General features: G+C 39.2%; 1 protein-coding gene across 1 annotated transcript in view; it reads left to right on the top strand.

Moving 5' to 3' along the window:
- Positions 1–19679, top strand: part of LOC127635124 (zinc finger homeobox protein 4-like) — an 82988-nt gene that overhangs the window by 25353 nt on the left and 37956 nt on the right. The window contains exons 3-4 of the mRNA XM_052114921.1: positions 142–644; positions 17130–17361. Coding sequence (XP_051970881.1) covers positions 142–644; positions 17130–17361 — 735 coding nt within the window. The remainder of the gene's footprint in view (positions 1–141; positions 645–17129; positions 17362–19679) is intronic.

Below are 19679 nucleotides of genomic sequence, written 5' to 3'. Positions count from 1 at the left end.
ACACCAGTCTCTCAGCTATTTTTAAATTTTATTTAATAAAAAACTATTTTCTCATTTCTCCTCCCTGTGACTCTCTGCCCCACCTCTTCCCTTCTCCCCTTCACTTTCCCTGTGTCTTTCTTTCTCTCTCTCCCCCTGCAGTAAATAATGAGCTGCCTGCCGAGCTGTGTCTTGCGAGTGGTCAGCTAATGGGTGATGACCTGTCCATCCTCTCTGCTGGGGAGCTGTCACCTTGCATCAGTGACCCGCTGCTGAAACTCTTCCAGTGTGCAGTGTGCAACAAATTCAGCTCCGACAGCCTGGAGGCCCTGAGCGGGCACGTGACGGCCGAGCGATCGCTTCCGGAAGAGGAGTGGAGGGCAGTGATGGGAGATGTCTACCAATGCAAGCTGTGCAACTACAACACGCAGCTCAAGGCTAACTTCCAACTACACTGCAAGACTGATAAGCACATGCAGAAGTATCAGCTGGTGGCCCACATCAAGGAAGGTGGCAAAGCCAACCAGTGGCGGCTCAAGTGCATTGCCATTGGCAATCCCGTGCACCTGAAGTGCAACGCCTGCGACTACTACAGCAACAGTGTGGAGAAGCTGAGATTGCATGCGACCAACCAGAGGCACGAAGCTGCTCTGAAAGTGTACAAGGTCAGTAATGCTTTACTTTGTATCATTCTGTGTCATGACCCACTGTCCTAATTCTGTATGTTCTTTGTGTCAAATTTTTTGAATAGTTTGTTTTCTCTTACATGTGTTGCATTAGAGAGTATCTATTTATTTACTATTTAAAATGTAAATTGGATAGAAGAGACAGCTTAGATGGATAGCTGATTCAGTAAAAAGATTGTAAACAGTGAACATTTGTTTTCCTGCACCTTGGTTTTATTATGATGTCAGATGTCATTAGTGCAGCTGTAAATTTGCCTTTGTCTCTTTCCTGAAAAGATTCTAAAGACAGGAATATGCCAGTCAGCCTATTTACACGATGCCTTTCAGAAATCAAACTTAATTGAATTTATGTCGGAAATATCAATATTTTTAACAGTGAAGTTGGCTGGTGTTGTAGTGGTTCACTGAATTTTCACCACTGAGGAAAGCTGCTCTGTCATCTAGCAAACAACAGCTAACATCATGTGAACAGCTGACAATTTCTGAATGTGTGACTGTATGTTTTTCACATGCATGCATAAGATAGGGAGAATGTCTTGGTTGTTTTTAAATGACCCTGTGTTTAATAGTTTTGTAATGCACACAAGTCATGTTTAGATTTTCCAGACATTCTTATTTTGATTTCCGGGTCATATTTTGTTGCTTTGTTCCAGGCCTGGGGCAGATAACTGATTCACAGTGATGGGGCGGAGGGGGGGTTGAACAGAGGCCACTGCAGCCTCATCCTGTTCTTAAGTGCATTTGGGTGTTGACTTACTGGACTGGTGTGATTGCCTGAAACAATAATACTAACATCCTGAAATCATAGACCAGCATCACATCCCAGACACATTAGTGGACTCCTCTGGATAAACTGTATTAACTTAATGAGGATCTATTGACCAGCATTAGTCACTTTTGACTTGTGTGTGCTCGTAAGCCAGGCTCGGCTGTTTATTTAGAAAAGTGAATTTAGCAGCTGACAATGGCGAGACTGCATGCAAATTTGGCAGACCTGTAATGATAGCAATAATAAAAACAACTCATTACTTTGACCCATATTAATGTATGATCATTCTGAGAGGCTTTTTTAAAAGGAATGGACAACTATCTTACACTGTGGACTCCACTAAAACAATTAGAATAGAACCAAAATACTTAAAGCCCTCCAAGAATAATAAATGATCCATTTCTACTTCTTAAAGGAAAGAGACTTTGAGCAGCTCCATGTTTTTAATGTATTCAGACAGTGTTAGAAATACGAAGCGAGTAACCAAACAACAAAGAGCAAATCCTCCAAGGGGTGAAGTCAGCATGAGGCAAATGAAGGGCTAAAAGAATTGCATGTGGTATTTGGAGGCCTGGCATTAAAGACACAGTCCATGGGAATGTTTTGAAATCCTTAGCAGTTTAGAAAGGGGTGGGGGGTCAAGGGGCTCGGCTAATTCTCTTAGCAAATAAAAAAGCTCCATGGCAACAAAGACCGTTTTGAATCATGTCGAAAGACAATTAGATTGAAGATTAGAAGGTGAGAAAGGCCTAGCTTAGCTATTATCTCAGCAAGTCTTACCCTTACATATTTGTTTGATCACGTGCACATGTGAATGATCGATTATTGAGATAATTGTATCTGTTCGACCTGTAAACCAATCTGAAATGTTCAATTGAAGTTAACCTGTATTTTTAGGTTACATTATTTTCCTAAACTAAGAAACATATTTTATGCTTACACAGTCATCAGTTCTTTTCTAGAACAGCAGGTGGCTTTTCAGGAATATGTAGGATTAAAATTGTGTTGATCATTCAAGTTTATTCAATGGTAAATCCTTAACCAGGATGACAATTGTGTAGCTTCCTTTGAAGCTTGAAAGTGAATGATCTTGTCAAAGGGCTTTTATATGAACTGCCCTTAAGTTCTTGTGAAGGTAAAAAATATTAGCGCTCAAATGGACAGATTGTTTTTAGCTCACACTTTAAAAAGTCTCAGAACAGGTGATAGCGCTCAATTATGATTGAGAGAGAGGGGTGTCCATTTGACACAGAGGGGGTGAGGGGGTTTCGGTCTGGCTCTCTCATCTCCTTGCACCCCCACCTTTACCCAGGGAGAGAGGGAAATCTGTTCTACAGATGCGGCTTCTAATGCTTTTGGCAGAAATGAGGCCATTTCACTCATGTATATTTGGTTGTAAATGTTGTGAGAAAAAAAGAAAAGGAAAAAAAAAGGTTTCTTTATTTGACCAGAAAAACACCTTGTCTTTAATGTTTTGAAGGTAAAAGGGTAGCATACTAAAGAACAAAGTATTGATGACCTTTCCATATGAGTATGGAACATAAGTATTTTTATGACCAAAAATGATTGAGGAGACAAACAAAAAGCATATTCAGTATTTTTATTGCAGCTTTGTTCCTATGATTTTCGGAGAGAATACAGATTGCAGATTTTGCAGACTTTAAGAAAAGACCTAAATTACATTAGTAGTGCAATGTTTCATTCTTCTCAAAGAGTACTGTGTGTAAATCTTCAAAAAGCTTCACATTAGAGGCTGAGGACGTGGCTTCAGAGGTTTTAAATCTCCCAAGCCCACACCTTAAACAACCTTAAAAAAAAAAATCACCATTATGAAATAATACTGCTATTAAAATAAATAAAATGGACATACTTGGCTTCTAATAGTGTTTGGCTTTATCTTATAGTAATGATGTATTGTCATGATACAATTATTATGAATAAACACTCAATAAACCCAGATATTGCAGAGTGTAAATCTGTCAAGGCCATTCGAAGGTGGCGTAATACTTGATTAAGAAATGGTGAGAAATGTGTGTTGCTCCAAAGAGCCGATTTGCGCTGGGCACACGGGTCATTTGAAGCAAAGAATGTTCATGGTCAGTGTGTTAGAAAGCTTGCCGAAACGCAAATAATGACCAGCACCTGTTCACCAGGTGGTCTTCACATTTTGCTCCTCTTCTATCTCCTACTCTCTCTCCTTTTCCCTCTCTCTGTTTCCTTCTCTCTTTATACTTCATCTCTCTGGAGGCTTGTGTGCAGAACACAAGGATGTCCAGTGTCTATCCCCCATTTGCATGTCAGGAGCTATGAATTGCTTAATTACAACAGCCAGTCCCCTCCCAGGGCATTTGTCATCAGCCAAGCAGAGTTTTCTGTCCATCTAGAGTCCAAGACATCATTTTCATATTTCTATTTCCCTCCTCCTCTTTTTCTCCTTTTCTCTTTTCTCCCCGATTAGAGCCACATAATACACCTCTCTCTGGTTGAAGTAGGCGGGGAGATGGAGCCTCTGTGACTGGCTTTCCTTGGCCTTGTCCCCAGGGAGAGACAGATAGCCCATCTCATTATCCATGATACGGATGGCAACACCATTGGTTGGGGCAGGGAAATGAGAGGGGAAATTAAAAGCAGGGGCCAGAGAAAGGAGGGAGGAGGAGAGAATGTGAGAGAGAGAGAAGACTGGAATTTCAGATTTATCAAAAACTTGTTTTTTCCCCAACCCTTTTTAAAAAAAATTCCCCCAACCACTTTTTTCCCCATTTATGTGTTTATTCTCATTCAGAAGGTCAGCATATCCTCCTCATCTCTCTATTTCTTCTTCCATCTCTCTCCCTCTCCTCTCGGCCTGTCTTTCAAAACCAAAATGGCTGCCGGTTGATGGCACATTATTATGTTGGTGGTTATAGCACATTCATTACTGAAGGTCAGCGTCTCTTCATCGTATTTGAAAACAAATGCCCCATATATATGCAGCTCAAATTATTGTCTGTCATTTCACCCGATCTGATGGTAAAATGGACAGGAGATTGAGTTGAGGGTATTTTTATTTTTATAAAAAGCCATTGTGGTATAGAAGAACAGAGAGGATCCATTAAGCATGCACCCTTCCGATTGCATCATCATCATCATTGTTGTCAGTTAGCACACATTATTATTATTATTATTATTTACCAATTATAATTAAGAGACAGTAGAGATGGAGAAGGAAAGGATTGGGACAAGGCACAGGCCTGTATCTCCAACACCTGTATCTCCCACATAAGCACCGTGATCTTCTAGGCCACAATTCCGACTCTGTGAAGTGCCATAAAAATATTTAATTTTTACTGGTTTGGATTTGACTGGTTTTGGATCTTTGATCGCTAGTAAATAGTCATTTTTTGACTGACATAAACATCTATATATTTTATTAGAGTATATATTTGTATCATTTTGCTTTTAGGATCTTAAAAATTTGACACTACACTGCATAATAGGCACTGTCATTTCTTCAAACATTGAAGAAAATAGATGGAAAGACCAAAATAAATAGAAAAAGCAGAGATTGCCTGGTCTCAGCTGTTTGTAAACAAGAGAGGGACCGCCGTGTTGCTGAAGGACTTTGCTCAGGTCCAAACAGCATTATATCAGCCCTCACTTTACAAATGCAAACAAAACCACAGCCTCACAAATGCGTCAGTTTATCCACTTACTCTCTGCAGGCATAAAAGTATGTCAGCACTCTCTCAGCCTACCGCTCTGACCCAACAGTGGGGCCAGATTATTCAGACGCTCTCGTCTTTCACCTGCACGCGGATTACAATGGGAATCTTGCAGGGGAGGGCATGAGGGGGAAGGGGTATAATTAAAACGTACAGACAGATGAGTGTGGGTGCAAACATAAAGCCTAGGCTTCAGCTAGGCCCTGCTGTCATTAATCCTCATAGATATTAATAGGTATTTCTCCCATCATGCCCTCCCCACTTGTAAGCAGATGGTCATCTCCACACCGGCCCTGCAGAACTAACGTTTGCTGACGGACAACTTATAGCATTGTGTTAAAGTGTGGCACGCCAGACACCACTCTCTGGTTGGATCTCTCCTGCTTTCTTTTTTCTTCCTGTTTTCTTTCTTTTTTCTTTCCTGTTAGATGGGTGGGGGCCGCCATTCAAGGATGCTCTGATATTAATAACCAGATGTGATCTTCCTGTTAGCCCAGGCTCATAGAGGCCAGCCAGGTCAGCCCATTTGTCTATGTGCAGGCACTGTGAAGGCTATTGAGGCTGACAGGTATGGGAACCGTAGCAGGGGAAACAAGACTTACAGAGCCCTAAAAGGGAGCATGGCACTCCCAGGAACAAAGAGTGGCAGGAGTTTGTCATTTTTTACCACTTTTCTTTCTTTCCTCTCTTTTTTTGTTCTTTTTTCACTGCTCCCCCTCCACCCATCCATTTCTCATGGGATTTGGGCCCAGCTGAACAAAGGATGACTCACAGTTCTCTGATAAGACCAGCCGTGGAAGGACTTGAATTGCAATAATATGATATTCTTGGTGAAATAGCTAGCTGAAGGTAATTAGCTGTGTTTTAACTCTCCAGACACAGACGGAGAGCAAACATGTGACTTTGTCTGGAAAGTATTAATGAACAATAAATGTATGCCTGAACATCACACATTCTCTTGAGGTCTTGCCTGCAACTCAGTGGAGATGTTTCTTTCAATGTTAACCTTAATTTTCACTGTTATTTTATTTAAGAGTACACGTGCAGCCAACGATCATGCTTTAAAAAATAAAAAATAGAATCCAGAAAATGATTAGGGCTGGTCAACAATTAACGGCAAAGTCAGAGTTTGCAGAAAGGATTGGAATTAAGATCAATATTGATGTGCGTCTTTTAATAAAAGCCCTGGCCATGAACAGATGCCCGAGTGAAGACAGAGCTGCAGTCATGGTTGGCAATTTTTGCTCACATTAACAGACCTGAATGCAAGAAAGCATTCCTCAAGTAATTGATTTTAAACATTAGGTGCTCACTGAATAGATAAGTAGAGTGTGATATTCGATTACAGAGCAAATAACTCATTTAACCTCCTGTTCTTTCCTGGCCAGGATTTCCAACACTATACGATTTACCTCCCCTTAGGTTCAGCAGGATTAGACAGCTACTAGTAATCCTTAATGCTTTGAAATAGACCTGATAGACGTCCCACTCACTTGTTTGAGATCATGCACATTATTTGTTTTTTCCACATTATTTGAATTAACTCATTGAATTATTATTTTTACAATTAGTTTAAATGCTTAAAAGCATTTGCGTGACATCCAGATGTCCAGTTTTTTTTTATATATATATATTGTACTTATAAGTTTTCTTCTTTCGTATTTGAATACTGACTTCTTTTTCCTATAACATCCTCTTTATATAATGCTTTACTGAATGCAGGAATCATAATGGTTCACCTTAAGGTGCGGTGTGATTGAAAAGAGGAGAACAAAGGCACACATTTCAGTAATCTTCAAAGTGGCCAGTGGTATGTCAAGTTGACCGTGGAATGCAGACTATGGCTTGGGCTTTTCAGCGAAAAAACAATGGCTTTCCTTTTATAAGTGATAACTACATAAACTGTGGTTGAAGCATTAGCTGTATCAGTTAATTCGACTTACAATACCACAGTTAAAAATTTGGGTTTCTGAAGCCAAGATGTGAATTTATGTGTTTATATGAATTAGAAGTAGGTATATTTGTGTGTGTACGTTTGTGTATCTGTCTATATAATGTACTATAATATTCATATACTTACCATGTACATGTGTGTGTGGGGGTATGTTTGTACATACCCCCATCTTCTCTTGATGTGTGGGTAGGTGGGTGGGTAAGGGTGTTATTTACTTAAACTCTTTTGATAGAGCATAGGTTAAAAGCATTTGCCCCTACAGACTCGACTCCTGAAGATTTTCTTTGGGAATATGCAAAGTGTTTGGCTAAGAAATGTGCCCATTTAGGAGTGAGAGTAGGCAAGAGGCAGGGCTCTTTAAACATCTCCTCTTGATGATCCCTGCACTCTCTTCCTACCCCCATTCCCCCTCGCTCTTGCCCTTCCTCCTATAATAGGATGCAAATCAGGAGCCCTCCTCTATGTTGTTTTGGAAGGGTAGAAGGCAGATGGAACATGAAAGGGTTTAATGCTTAAAAGTATGAATAGGGAGAGCACACAGTGGTTAGCTGGGCTTTGATTTCGCTCTTATCAGATACACAAGGTGGGAGATTGTTTCATATTTGCATGGGCTCATTTTAAAGGAAAGATTTCAGCCAGGAGACCATGCATCATAATTATTTGGAATGCCACAGTCTCGTACCGAACTCGTTGAGGGTCACGCTTGGATCATCCCTCCCACCTGAGACTGTGAGCTCATAACTCTTTGTTTACATTGCTGCACATTAAAAACATATGCTGGGATTTGGGAGAAGGGTTTGATATATAAAAACGGTCTTACATTTTACTTAAGTGTAAATTATTGAAGACCTATTAGCTGGTGTTATGAAGCTTGAAATGCTTGTTTGTTTATTTTTTGCTGTACCGTAGTGATTCCTTTTCTAGACACTGAAAACACTTTACAAAGCGTCTCAAATAAGCATCTCAAAAATAAAGGCATATGAATTATAGTGTATGATGGAACAAAATCAATACAATTCGAACATTTTAAAGAGATAGTTTACCCAAAAATTACCACAAAAGGAGATGCTTGGCAAAGTGTTGACCTCAGTCACAATTCACTGTCATTGTGTCTTTCTTTTAAAATGAAATATAATGGTGACTGAGACCAACATAATGCCTTAAGTTAGTCACAATTAACATGAGTTAGTGATGTCAGAATTTAAATTTTTTGGTGGAGCTATCCCTTTAAATCGACTAAATGAGTAGCCTGATTTCAGGCCACACCAGAACGCTCAGTTGTGGAAAACCAGATCGTGATAGTGCAGCATTAAGATGGTCTTTTTCACTTCCTGCTTGAGACAGGCAAAACATTTTAGGGTAATAGTGAGGTCAGTGGATTTAATTGGAGAGAAGTGTCCAGGCGACAGATTTTTAAATCACAATAATATTAATACACCTACATTTTCTTAGGGAGTTTGCTTTCTTTTAAGGCAATTTGAGAAACAGACGAACACTCGTGCCTGTCTTGGCAGTAGGAAGGATTAGAGGAGTAAAGATTAAGGACTACTTCTTAATCTTCCATATCAACTACAGCAGTTAGAGGTTACAGTACATGCAAATTGAATTTTCAGATGCTCCTGCTTCATGTTTCAGTCCAGTTGTTCTGTTTAGAGATACAAGAGAATCAATTATTCAGTTACCAGTCATAAGCAAGAGGATGTTATCATATCCATTTAATTTGTCTCAATCGGCTGTGTTTTAAAACCTTGTGACCTACCTACCTACACAGCAAGTTTAGCGTCAAATAATAGGCATTGTCCAACATGCAATCTAGGTAGAGTGCTGACTAGGTTTTAAAACATTCTAAACATTTTATTCTGACTTTCAAACACATATTATGCTCTCTAAAAAAGGAGGGCACCTCACAAGAATTTAAAATAATAAAAAATTCTAATTAAAAGTTTAAACGTTTAAAAATGCTGTTTAGGTTAAGAACGTACTAGGTTTTGAAACATAGCCTCTTTATATTTTTGTTTATTTTTGTGTGATGCAGAGAAGTGAAGATCTACATTAGAATATACTCCATCACATTAATAGATGAGCATTAAAATCAAAGGATTACATGTGCTAATTCTGTCATATTTGTCTGGAGGTCTTTACAGTGCAATAGAGACCTCTGGTTGACCTTTGACACAGTCAGACATGTGATCAGAGAATGCAGTTGCATGCCAGTCTCACTTTTTTGCTTTACTTCACACAGAGAGTGGTAACGTGACAAGTGATGGTGTAGTCTCCTGTGCTTTCAAGCCTCTAGTGTTCTAAGGTTCCATTCACTCTTATTTATTTACTTCTGTCATATAGGAACATTATTGCAAGTCTAATGATATATATTAGATCAACAACATTAGCACCACATGGAAATATTTATCTCCATTTGTCCCCTTCATCTGTTTACCGTTCGGCAAGGAATTTGTGAAGCTATGGCATGATTGGTTCCCAATGCACTGAGCACTGTTTACTTTAATAGTGAGTCGACAGGATTTGGCACTAACAGCAATGAATGAAATATTGCATTGCAGATCAATCCACATATTAAAATGCGGTTAAAACACATTTCTCAAAGTCATACACACAGACATTGACATGATTAATATGAATGTAAATGTACATGAGAGGGAAAAAAACATTTCCAAAGAAACACACACGCACGCTAACAGAAGTTCTTTTAAGACTTTCCGCTAACCAGCTGTCAATTTGTAGAAATATGTGTTTTTTGTGGATTTCTGTTTAGACCATGCTTGGCTAACCAACGTTTACAAGAACTATTCCAAAGTGATGTTACCAACTAGCATAAGCCTGCTGCAACATATTAAAGGGTGATTGGAGAGCGTTGAAGTTGTAATGTTCTTCCTTGTTGTTCTCTGACTATGCAGTACATTGTAGCTCCTATTCAGAAACAATGTCCTACACTTGTCCTGGAAAAATGGGCCTGTCGCCCCAGACTGGTCCTGCTGGTCCGAGAGCTATTACAGTTAATGAGAGACTGTGGATAGATGCTGCAGTAGTCGTGGTTTTAGTCATTTTGGAGGGACCCCAGGGTGTGTCCTGCTCTTCTTACTGTAGCTCCACAAGCCACCTCAGATGAGAGAGTCCTGGTGAAAGACACATTGTGCTAATTCACTTATTTAACTTGGCATCCATTTGCAAGGATGATTATTATTATTATATGACCTAAGCAGCTAACCATACTCCATGCGCTGGCGGAATGTCCTAAACCATAATTACATATGATGAACCAGACAGAGTCTGAGAAAAAAAATAAATAGGCGAGGTACTTTGGGGCTCTCTGATGCATTCCTTTGGATTTGTTGAGGTAGGGGAAGAAAAAAGTATAAAGGAGATGGTTTTTCAGGCTTGTTTTGTGCCTGTAGCGGACAAAACGTTGGCCTTGTGCGAGATCTCTTAATGGAATGCAGGGGGCATACCTCAGTCACAAGAATTTCACTCGGGTTGCCAACTCCTACAGTACCCATGATATAACATTGCATTTATGTCTCCAGGCTCAATAGTGCTTACTGGTAACATGTGTTTGGACGGCATCAGCATTGATGGATCATATACCTGGCTGGCCTCCAAGTAAGGCTGGAATGTGTTTAAAATGCTTTGTGGGACAAAACAAGCTTTTGTTTATTTTAGTTTTTCATTTTCGGAGCCCCCAGAGTTACACAAAAACTGGTGCTTCTTTGAAAGCACACAAACAACAAAATACCAGAAATTAGTACAGTTTAAGTTTTTATTTTTGCCAGTCATTTTTATTCAAATGTGGTGGTGAAAGCTTCCAGAGCAATTATAAAACATCTTATTTTTCCTTTGTGTTCATTATTTTTTTTAATTTTATTTTGTTATCACTAATGACAACATAAAAATGGTTGGATGGAATGCCCTAATTTGTCTTTATTTAGGGACAAGATATTTTTCTCCATTCTTCTTTTTAACCCTTCCTTTTTTGTCTTGGTCATCCTTATTTTATTCTGAATGCCACTAATGAGTTTGTTTGGTCACTATAGGCAGTACAAACGAAACCAGGCTCCTACTTCCAACAGCAGATGGGCAGAGGGAAAGGCAAGGAAAGGTGCTTTGTAATCACTGAAGTCATAAATAATAAATAAATAAATAAATAAGTCAGATTGGGGGAAAAAAATTCCCACTCCCTGGGAATTGGGGCCTAGTTTGACAGGTGAAGGGGAGTCCCTGGTGCTTTGATTTGCATTGTTTTGGCAGCATGGTACGATGGTGTCTTTGCATTAGAGTTGTCTGGCTAATGCTTGGTGCAGTCCTAAGAGCCCAGAGAGCGAGTGGTGGGTGCTCTTCCTCAGACCCCTGTGCCCGGGGGTTCCTGTTCAGCTGGATTTGCACTTCGACATGCCAAGGGGCACCCAGAGACAACAAGTTAGCTAAAATGATTTGGGGTTTCACATGGGGTTTCAACTCTTGGATGTTCGCCAAATGCTAATCTTGAACAATTATACATCAAAGGCAAGAGCGCTCCACTATAATGTCATAGATAGCCTCTTCACCACCTACAACAACAGCACTTGGTGCGTTGTCATAGATTTTGCTCTGTGCTTGACAGAACCACTGCAAGATTTATCCTCCAGCTTTCTACTAAACCAAGCAGAGGTGAGAGAAACCAAAGTCTTCATCATTTATGTATTTATTTTGGTAATAAATAGGCCTTCTTTTCCTTGCTTGCGGCATCCTGATTTTTTGGTAGGCAGAATCTGCTGCATGATGCTACAAACATGTTGAACTTTGCAGGTAGTATATAACAGCTTGTGAGTCTGGCAGGACTAAAAATGGTTAGCTTAAACCTAATAAATCAGAAAGCCCAGGCTAGAGCCTCTGAACAGCTTGCACCAGTGCCACATGGTCTATAAAAGAAGGAAGAAAAATACATGATTTCAATATAGGTCTTAATCAAACAAAGCAAGAATGCTGATAGTGAATAAATTAATATTTTCTGAAGCTATGCACAGTTTCTCTGCCTGTTGCTTTAAACATTAGACATGTCTGCTTGTATTTTATTAGGATCATAAAATGAATACTCAGCCGTGATTCAGAATAATTTAAGGTGTGCGGTCAGCCCTGTTCACATGCAACACATATCTGTTTAATATTTGTATGAAAAAAGTAAGTAATGGAGTCTGCTAAATCTGGATAAAACACAAAATATGAATAAATGCAATTTAAGGACCTTCAAAAATAGGGAGCCAGTAGCCTTCAAGTAAATGCTTGTTTATTAGCGATACTTATTCATCCTAATAAGGTTTAGTCATCCTCCAGAAAAACTAATTATATTGCTGTTTTCTTAGAAACCATCTTAATAGAGCCGGGCTGAAATGTTATGTGGTCTGTTTCGCTAACACTACAACTACTACTAAAAATCTATTTATGATTCAAAGGTTGCACAGAGCTGCAGACATTTCTGAAGAAATCAGAAAGTTTCTGAGCAATAATTGATTTGAAGAATAAATTAAGATAATATCCTGCATTTTGAGCAAATTGTCTGTTTAATTTATGGCCCGTACTGTTACATGTAGCAGTTGTCTAAGAGCAGCAGGTTTTGGAGAGCTTTATATGCCAATTGCACAGGGTTCGAGTCTATTTAGGACACAGGGAGGGAGTTCTTACAAGTAACCCTGCATGTCTTCGGAGGACTTCCTTTTCGAAAGAAACAAAGATATCTGTAATTAATGACCCTGAATCTGTGCCAAAAAGGCTTTCTTCTGACAACTTCAACTTAATTAAAGCTTAAGACGTTTCAATAGCCACTGAGAGCCCCTTATGAAGCTCTGTCCTGCAGACTCGTGAGAAAATTCTGCCGAGTTTATGAAAGAAAAGATGTGTGTTACCACTGGTGCCATGACTCTAATCCCTGACAGTCCAAGAATCTATTTAGTGAAAAGGGTTTTCTTTTTAGCCTGCTCACACCTGCAGGCACACTGAAACTTTCTTCAAGCTTGGAGAAGGCAGTTTTTTGTGTTCTAGCGGAAGATCAGATAATGGAGGCCTTGCTCGAGCTTTTGTTTTTGTGCATTGTTCATTAGTCTGGCAGTACTGTAGGCACACTTGATATGCTTGGCTTGCCTGGGGAATAGTGAGGGGGGTGTTTGTTGGATGGGGGGCTTTGTGCAAATGTGGATGTGTTAGTTGGATGGGAGGCCCAGCGGCTCTCTTGTGGCCTTGCATGTTGCACTGCTGCACAATTTTAATGCAAAACTTTAGCCCAAATGAAAGTGCATAATTGTCAGGCAGGGCTGAATGCAGGAGCCCTGCTGTTTGAAACACATTAGAGCTGAATAGAACAATGTGTAAAGCTGGACAGTTCGAATTTCGCCCACAAAGCACTGTTTTAAATACTCGCTTTCCCCTTCTGTGTCCAGCCTTTGCTTGGAGTCCCTTGTCAGAATTAACAAGCTTAGGATGTCCCACCAACACAGTGTGTGAGTATGTGTGCGTGTTGTTTTGTATTTGTGTGTGACTTTCCCTAAAAAGACCAATCCTGTGTCAGAGGCAGAGGGGGAAGGAGGCTGTTCACCTCATTCGTATTTGTACCAGTTGACCCACTGGAAACCAAATATCCAAGAGAAATGAAGCTTTTAGGTGCAGTTTAATAGGTGTTAAAAGTGGCAGAATTAGCATGAGAAAGTAGCCAGGATTTCGTCTTGGGCTTCAGGAAAAGTTTAACACTTATTTGCGTGTTAGGGCTGGGAGATATGGCAAAAAACTATTATATCTCAATGAGCCTTTTGATGATATTTATATACATACACTGATCAGCCACAACATTAAAACCACCTGCCTAATATTGTGAAGGTCCCCCTCGTGACGCCAAAACAGCGCTTCTCCCAGCAATTGTACAGAGCGGTTATCTGAGTTACCGTAGACTTTGTCAGTTTGAACCTGTCTGGCCATTCAATGTTGCCCTCTCTCATCAACAAGACATTTCCGTCCACAGAACTGCCGCTCACTGGATTTATTTTTAACTAATTATTCACACAATATTTCTGTAATTAATTGTGATTAATCACAATTAAATTATGGTAAGTGATACATTACAAAAAACATTAAAACAATCATAATACATATATTTCATTTATACTTTGTCTTAAAAGAATTTGCAAGAAATTGGTTTGTCATAATTTATTTTAAATAAAATGTACGTTTAAATGTTTTTTCTTTTTTGTGGATAGGGTTAATAAGACACAATTTTACAGGTATTATCTTTTATACAAGTATACATTATACGTGACATAAAATCAATGGACATGCCGACAGAGTAGGGTTATTGTGTTACAGTGAGTTTGCTCCTCACTGTTAGGAAAGCATAATGCTGTTATTAAAAGTTGCCGTTTTCCAGTGGACTTGGTTTAATAATTGGATCAAATGGGCAAATTAAATTCAAATCAAGATTTATCGGCAAGAGAAACTTAAATGTACTGTACATTGACAATGCATTATTAGACACTATATATACAGATATAAAGCATATTGAATGCTGAAGTTTAAAATCTCAAGTATACAGTACCTGTCTGCAGCTCGCTGAATGGACTCATCCTTCAGTCTCTCATGTGCGCACGCAGTCTCTCTATCGCAGTTCTGCTTTTGAAACTAGTTCAGATGACAATAATTGAGCATTTACAGGCTCTATGAAGAGATACAGCAGCTTGCCCGTACCTCTCACACGCATGGTTCACGCAAAGTCTCCATTCTCTGTACAGTATATCTGCTCCCCTGTTTATTACGTGTCATGTGCACCTGTCTCCCTTCTCGCAAAGGCTCAGGAAGGAACAAAAACTGATACTGCATTAACTGCATACATACATTTTTACTGCGTTAAACAAAAAATATTAAGTGTTACATTTTCCAGCAATAATATATATATATATATATATATATATATATTGTATGAATTAGGGCTGTCAGTAGTTTATAATGTTAATCACGATTAATCTCAAATTTTACTATAAATATACTTATTTCCTGTCATGATGCATATTTGGATCTTTGGAAAAAACAACACATTATAACAAAACAATACACTAAGTAACAAAAATGCTTTATTAACATTTTCCAAACTCCACAATATAAAGACAGAAATTCACTAAATTAACTCCAATTCGAGTAACATTAAACATTTCCCTAAGCCAAAGTGGGATGTTGACTACTATTATTCATTGCAATGCGCATTAAACCCTCATTTAATATTAATCAGATGGCAGGCTGTCTTATTTTAGATATGGAATGCACATGATTCATGTCAGGGCATCCAGCACTGCAATGAACTCCATGAAAAGTGTGTCTTAGCCCTGGCACTTCTATTAAAAAGATAATTAATCTGAACTGTCCGGTGATCATTAGCTGACACTTCAAAAGCAAAGTTGAAATTATATGGAATTTGAGTGGTGTCAACAGACTCTCCACGGGAGAACAAGCTGCACAGCGGGCTTGTAAGAATCGACATGCTTATGTGATAAAATGCTGACTTACAAAAGATGTGTGAAGGACTTCAGTGAAGTCCCGCAAAGTCCCTATAGCATTAGTTTTATAAGAGTTTCTTTCTCCAGCATTGGCATGGACTCGCTGTTGTGTGTTTGTTTTAGTGTGTATATGAGTGTAATATCTCCACTAAACACATTGCAAAGGCCCCGTCCTCTTAACAGTGAGTACAACTCACACGGAGCTGAATGAAATGTCAGAATCTAATGTCAAATGCCTTAGTCGCGATTAAGAAAAATGAAACATTTTTAAATTAATCACATGCATTAATGCTATATATATATATATATATATATATATATATATATATATATATATATATATATATATATATGTGTGTGTGTGTATCTGATTCACTAAAATGTATCTTTGCAATTTAATGAAACATAACAATTCTAACTGAATCATTTTTGCTAATCAAGTTTAAACCAGAGATGCTATTAAAACATTTCTATCTTTATCCTTTCATAATGCTCAATGTACTAGTCATGAGATATACAATAAAAAGTAGATTAAAATCATATCAACATGTAACATTTTCTCTATGTTGCCAGCAAAATCATGTTGTGTGTGCTTTCTACGAATCATTGTAATCTGTCTTTTAAACATAAGCAACATGGTTGCAGTAAAACCACTGTGTTTCCTTAAGTCACTGAGATACACGCACACACATACACAGTGGGGCCTGGAGAACAGGAGTCTTTGTGTCAGTAGAGAATCAGAAAGAGAGAGAGGCCACGCAGGGGTTCATCTTCCACTGTTGCCTGCTAATACTTCTCAGGCCTTCATATTCCTCTCCATACACACACAAGTGTGTCGAGTATTTAGACTAAATAAACATGAATATGTGTGTGTCGGTACATGTTTAATTTGTTTCACAGTACTCCATAGGTTTTTATTTATTGGATGGAGTCAGAATTGCTTCTCTCCTATTGAATGAAGCCGCAGACCTCTGGTAGTTTTATTGTGAAGACCTGGTAAATTTGTTTTCTTATCTTTATCGCTGCACAGATAGTAAATTACCCTCACCAGATCCCATCTCCTTTCATCCCCTTATCCCTTTCTAAAGTTGCACAGTCCAGACTTAAAGTTAAGCTAGACTTTTTGTCGAGGTAAATTACTCGTATGTCCTCGATTACATGATGCCAGGCAGAGACACGTTGGCTCGTATCCCCTCTGCACTCTCTCTCTCTCTCTCTCTCTCTCTCTCTCTCTCTGTCTTTCCTTATCGGGCAGCCCCTCTAAAGCACCCGGCTTTGACAATCTCTCTTTGTTATCAGTATTTATGTTTGGAACAAAGCTGGAAGGAATGCATTTCATGTTGGGAGATTATTACGGGGGAAAGGAAGTATCTGTTTCATGTAGGTGCTGTCTCAGGATGGGAAACAAACGACGGCTGTAATTTTATGTGAAGCATATAGCCCCTAATGACTTTTTCCCCTCTCTCTTTCTTTCTCTCTCCCTTTCCATCTGTGCTTCCACCTCCTCCCCTCCCACAGCACTTGCAAAAACAAGAGAGTGTGTGTAACTTGGAGTCCTGCTACTACTACTGTGCGTTGTGTGACCACTCCAGCCGAGCCAAGCTGAACTTGCTGCAGCACCTCCGATCAGTCAAGCACCAGCAGAGCGAGGGGCTCCGCAAATTGCAGTTGCACCAGCAGGGCCTTCCACCCGACGAAGACAACCTCGCCGATATTTACTTTGTCAAGGACTGTCCTCCGAACGAATCTGGTGAGTGCACCGTTTTGCCCTCTCCATACATCTTCCTCCTCCTCATCTTCATCCCTCCCTTAAACCCCAGTCTAGACGGTTGTCTGCCACCCTTCTTCAAACCCTGAGCATGTCTTCTCCCAATGTAAAACATGCCAGCTGCCTAATCGTCATAAAATGAACATGTTGTTCCCATTAAGAGCCTTCTTTTTATATCAGTACCATGTTCGGCTCTGTACGCAGTGACATCTTTAGCAGGCATGCAGAAGGTTATGAAACTCTACCTTGGGAGGATCTCCGAGTGAAATTCTTCCCCCTGGAGTGAGCTTTAATTTCCTTTTTCATAACCAAAGCAATTTGGCTTTCATTTAAAAGTTTTGGAGCTGCCATGAGCTAATAAGTGTAACAGAACTGTAAAACATTCGGAGACACACAAAAGAAGGAAAAAAGATTCATAGTTTTATTTGAGAGGGACCTGTAATTTAAAACAGAAGACAAAGTCAGCATCCATTATATAATAATGCCTATGTTAGTGCCGCACAACGAAATGAACGCTTAACTTGTTTTTGCTGTGCCTGACCTGGCTGAGGGAAACGACTAACATGTTTTGAATGGCATTCCAAAGCTGAATTCATCTCTGTTCCCCAAAGTGTCCTGTTTCTACATGAACTCCAGAACAAGATGGGATTAAACAGAGAACAATATGTGAAACTCCAGCTCTTAAACTTCCCATATTGGAAATAAACGAGTGTGTTTTACATTTGGCATTAATTATATCTGGATCAAAGGTGCTTCAGATTCTGGGTGCACCAAAAAGGCCCAGTTAGATAAATCATTATTTTGCATTTAGAAAGACAGCCCACCTCTCTTTCACACACACACACACACACACACACACACACACACACACACACACACACACACACACACACACACACACACACACACACACACACACACACACACACACACACGTTGGTCTACATATCATTATGAGAAGTTTCCATGGACATAATGATTTTTATACTGTACAAATTATAGATTATATCCCCTAACCATACCCCTAAACCTAACCCTCACAAAAAACTTTATGCATTTTTACATTTTCAATAAAACATTGTTTAATATGTTTTTTAAGCTATTTAAATTATGGGGACACTAGAAATGTCCTCATAAACCACATTTATAGCATAATGCCCTTATAATTAACAGTTTGTAACCTAAAAAATTGTCCTCGTAAACCACATAAACATGCCCACACACACACACACACACACACACAAATACCCTTCCCCAAATCCCATCCCATAACCTTGTACTTTGTCTTTGAAATTGAATTAACTGTGTTATTGTTACCATGAAATGCACAAAAATCTTTTGTATGCCACAAAGTAAATACAAAAAAAAGTATGGGAAAGCATCATGTGTTACTTGAAGCCTTCTCCAAAGATTTGTGCTCCGAGATGCCATGATTTTAACAGATTGCATTATTTTTTCAACTGCATTTGTTGAAAAAAGAGTTTATCGTGTATATTTCTCTATGGCATACTTTAAAATGTTAAAGAGTAATCCGAAGGTGAATTTCTCAACTTCCCACTTCCCCCTCATAGCTCATGCCTTTTTATTTACACCAGTCCTTCAGAACTGTGCAAACGTATATAAACTAACAGACACATTCAGAATTTATGCCTAGCATTTAACGACCATACTTTTTTCAAATTTTTTAATTGTATGGACTGTACATTATGGAAGAGATAAACCTGTTGGCATTGTTTTGGTGCTCAATACAGACTTAAGAGGAGCTGTACCCACTTCCGTGAAGTTAATGTTTTGATTTCACAAAACTATACTTGGTTCAGTTTTAAGGAGTAGCTAGCTTTAACAGGTCTAAGGTTTGAGCAAAGTGCGTAGGTGGGTTAGGAGTGGCGTTGAACTTTTTAACAGCTCCAGATCTTAGTAGGAGAGAGATTTTTCTGGTAATTTAACCCCATAATCCCAATGTTTGAAGTGCATTCAAACTGGTCCAAAACCAGTGTTAATGAAATGTATCACTGGCACCAGATAAATTGTAACTTATTGTGGTTAATTGTTCCAACTGGAAACGCAAGTGTAAGCAGTAAATAAATGTAAAAAAAAAAAAAAAACATTTCCAAATGCCAGCAGAGTAGGGAGGGAAGGATAAATTGCCAAAGTCGGTGGGAGTCTGCCCTCCCCGTGACATAGTGCCCACTGCGTTCTCAGGACCGGGCCCGGTGCCTGTGTGTATGTGATGGTAATAATTTGTGTCTCTGCTCCATAGAAAGGTCCTGGAGTAAGCAACATTTCAGCCCTTGCTGAAT

This window comes from Xyrauchen texanus, chromosome 42 (assembly GCF_025860055.1).
Source record: "Xyrauchen texanus isolate HMW12.3.18 chromosome 42, RBS_HiC_50CHRs, whole genome shotgun sequence".
Taxonomy (NCBI): Eukaryota; Metazoa; Chordata; class Actinopteri; order Cypriniformes; family Catostomidae; genus Xyrauchen; species Xyrauchen texanus.
Note: the sequence above shows the minus strand (reverse complement) of the source record. Positions and strands in the feature narration are given on the sequence as shown.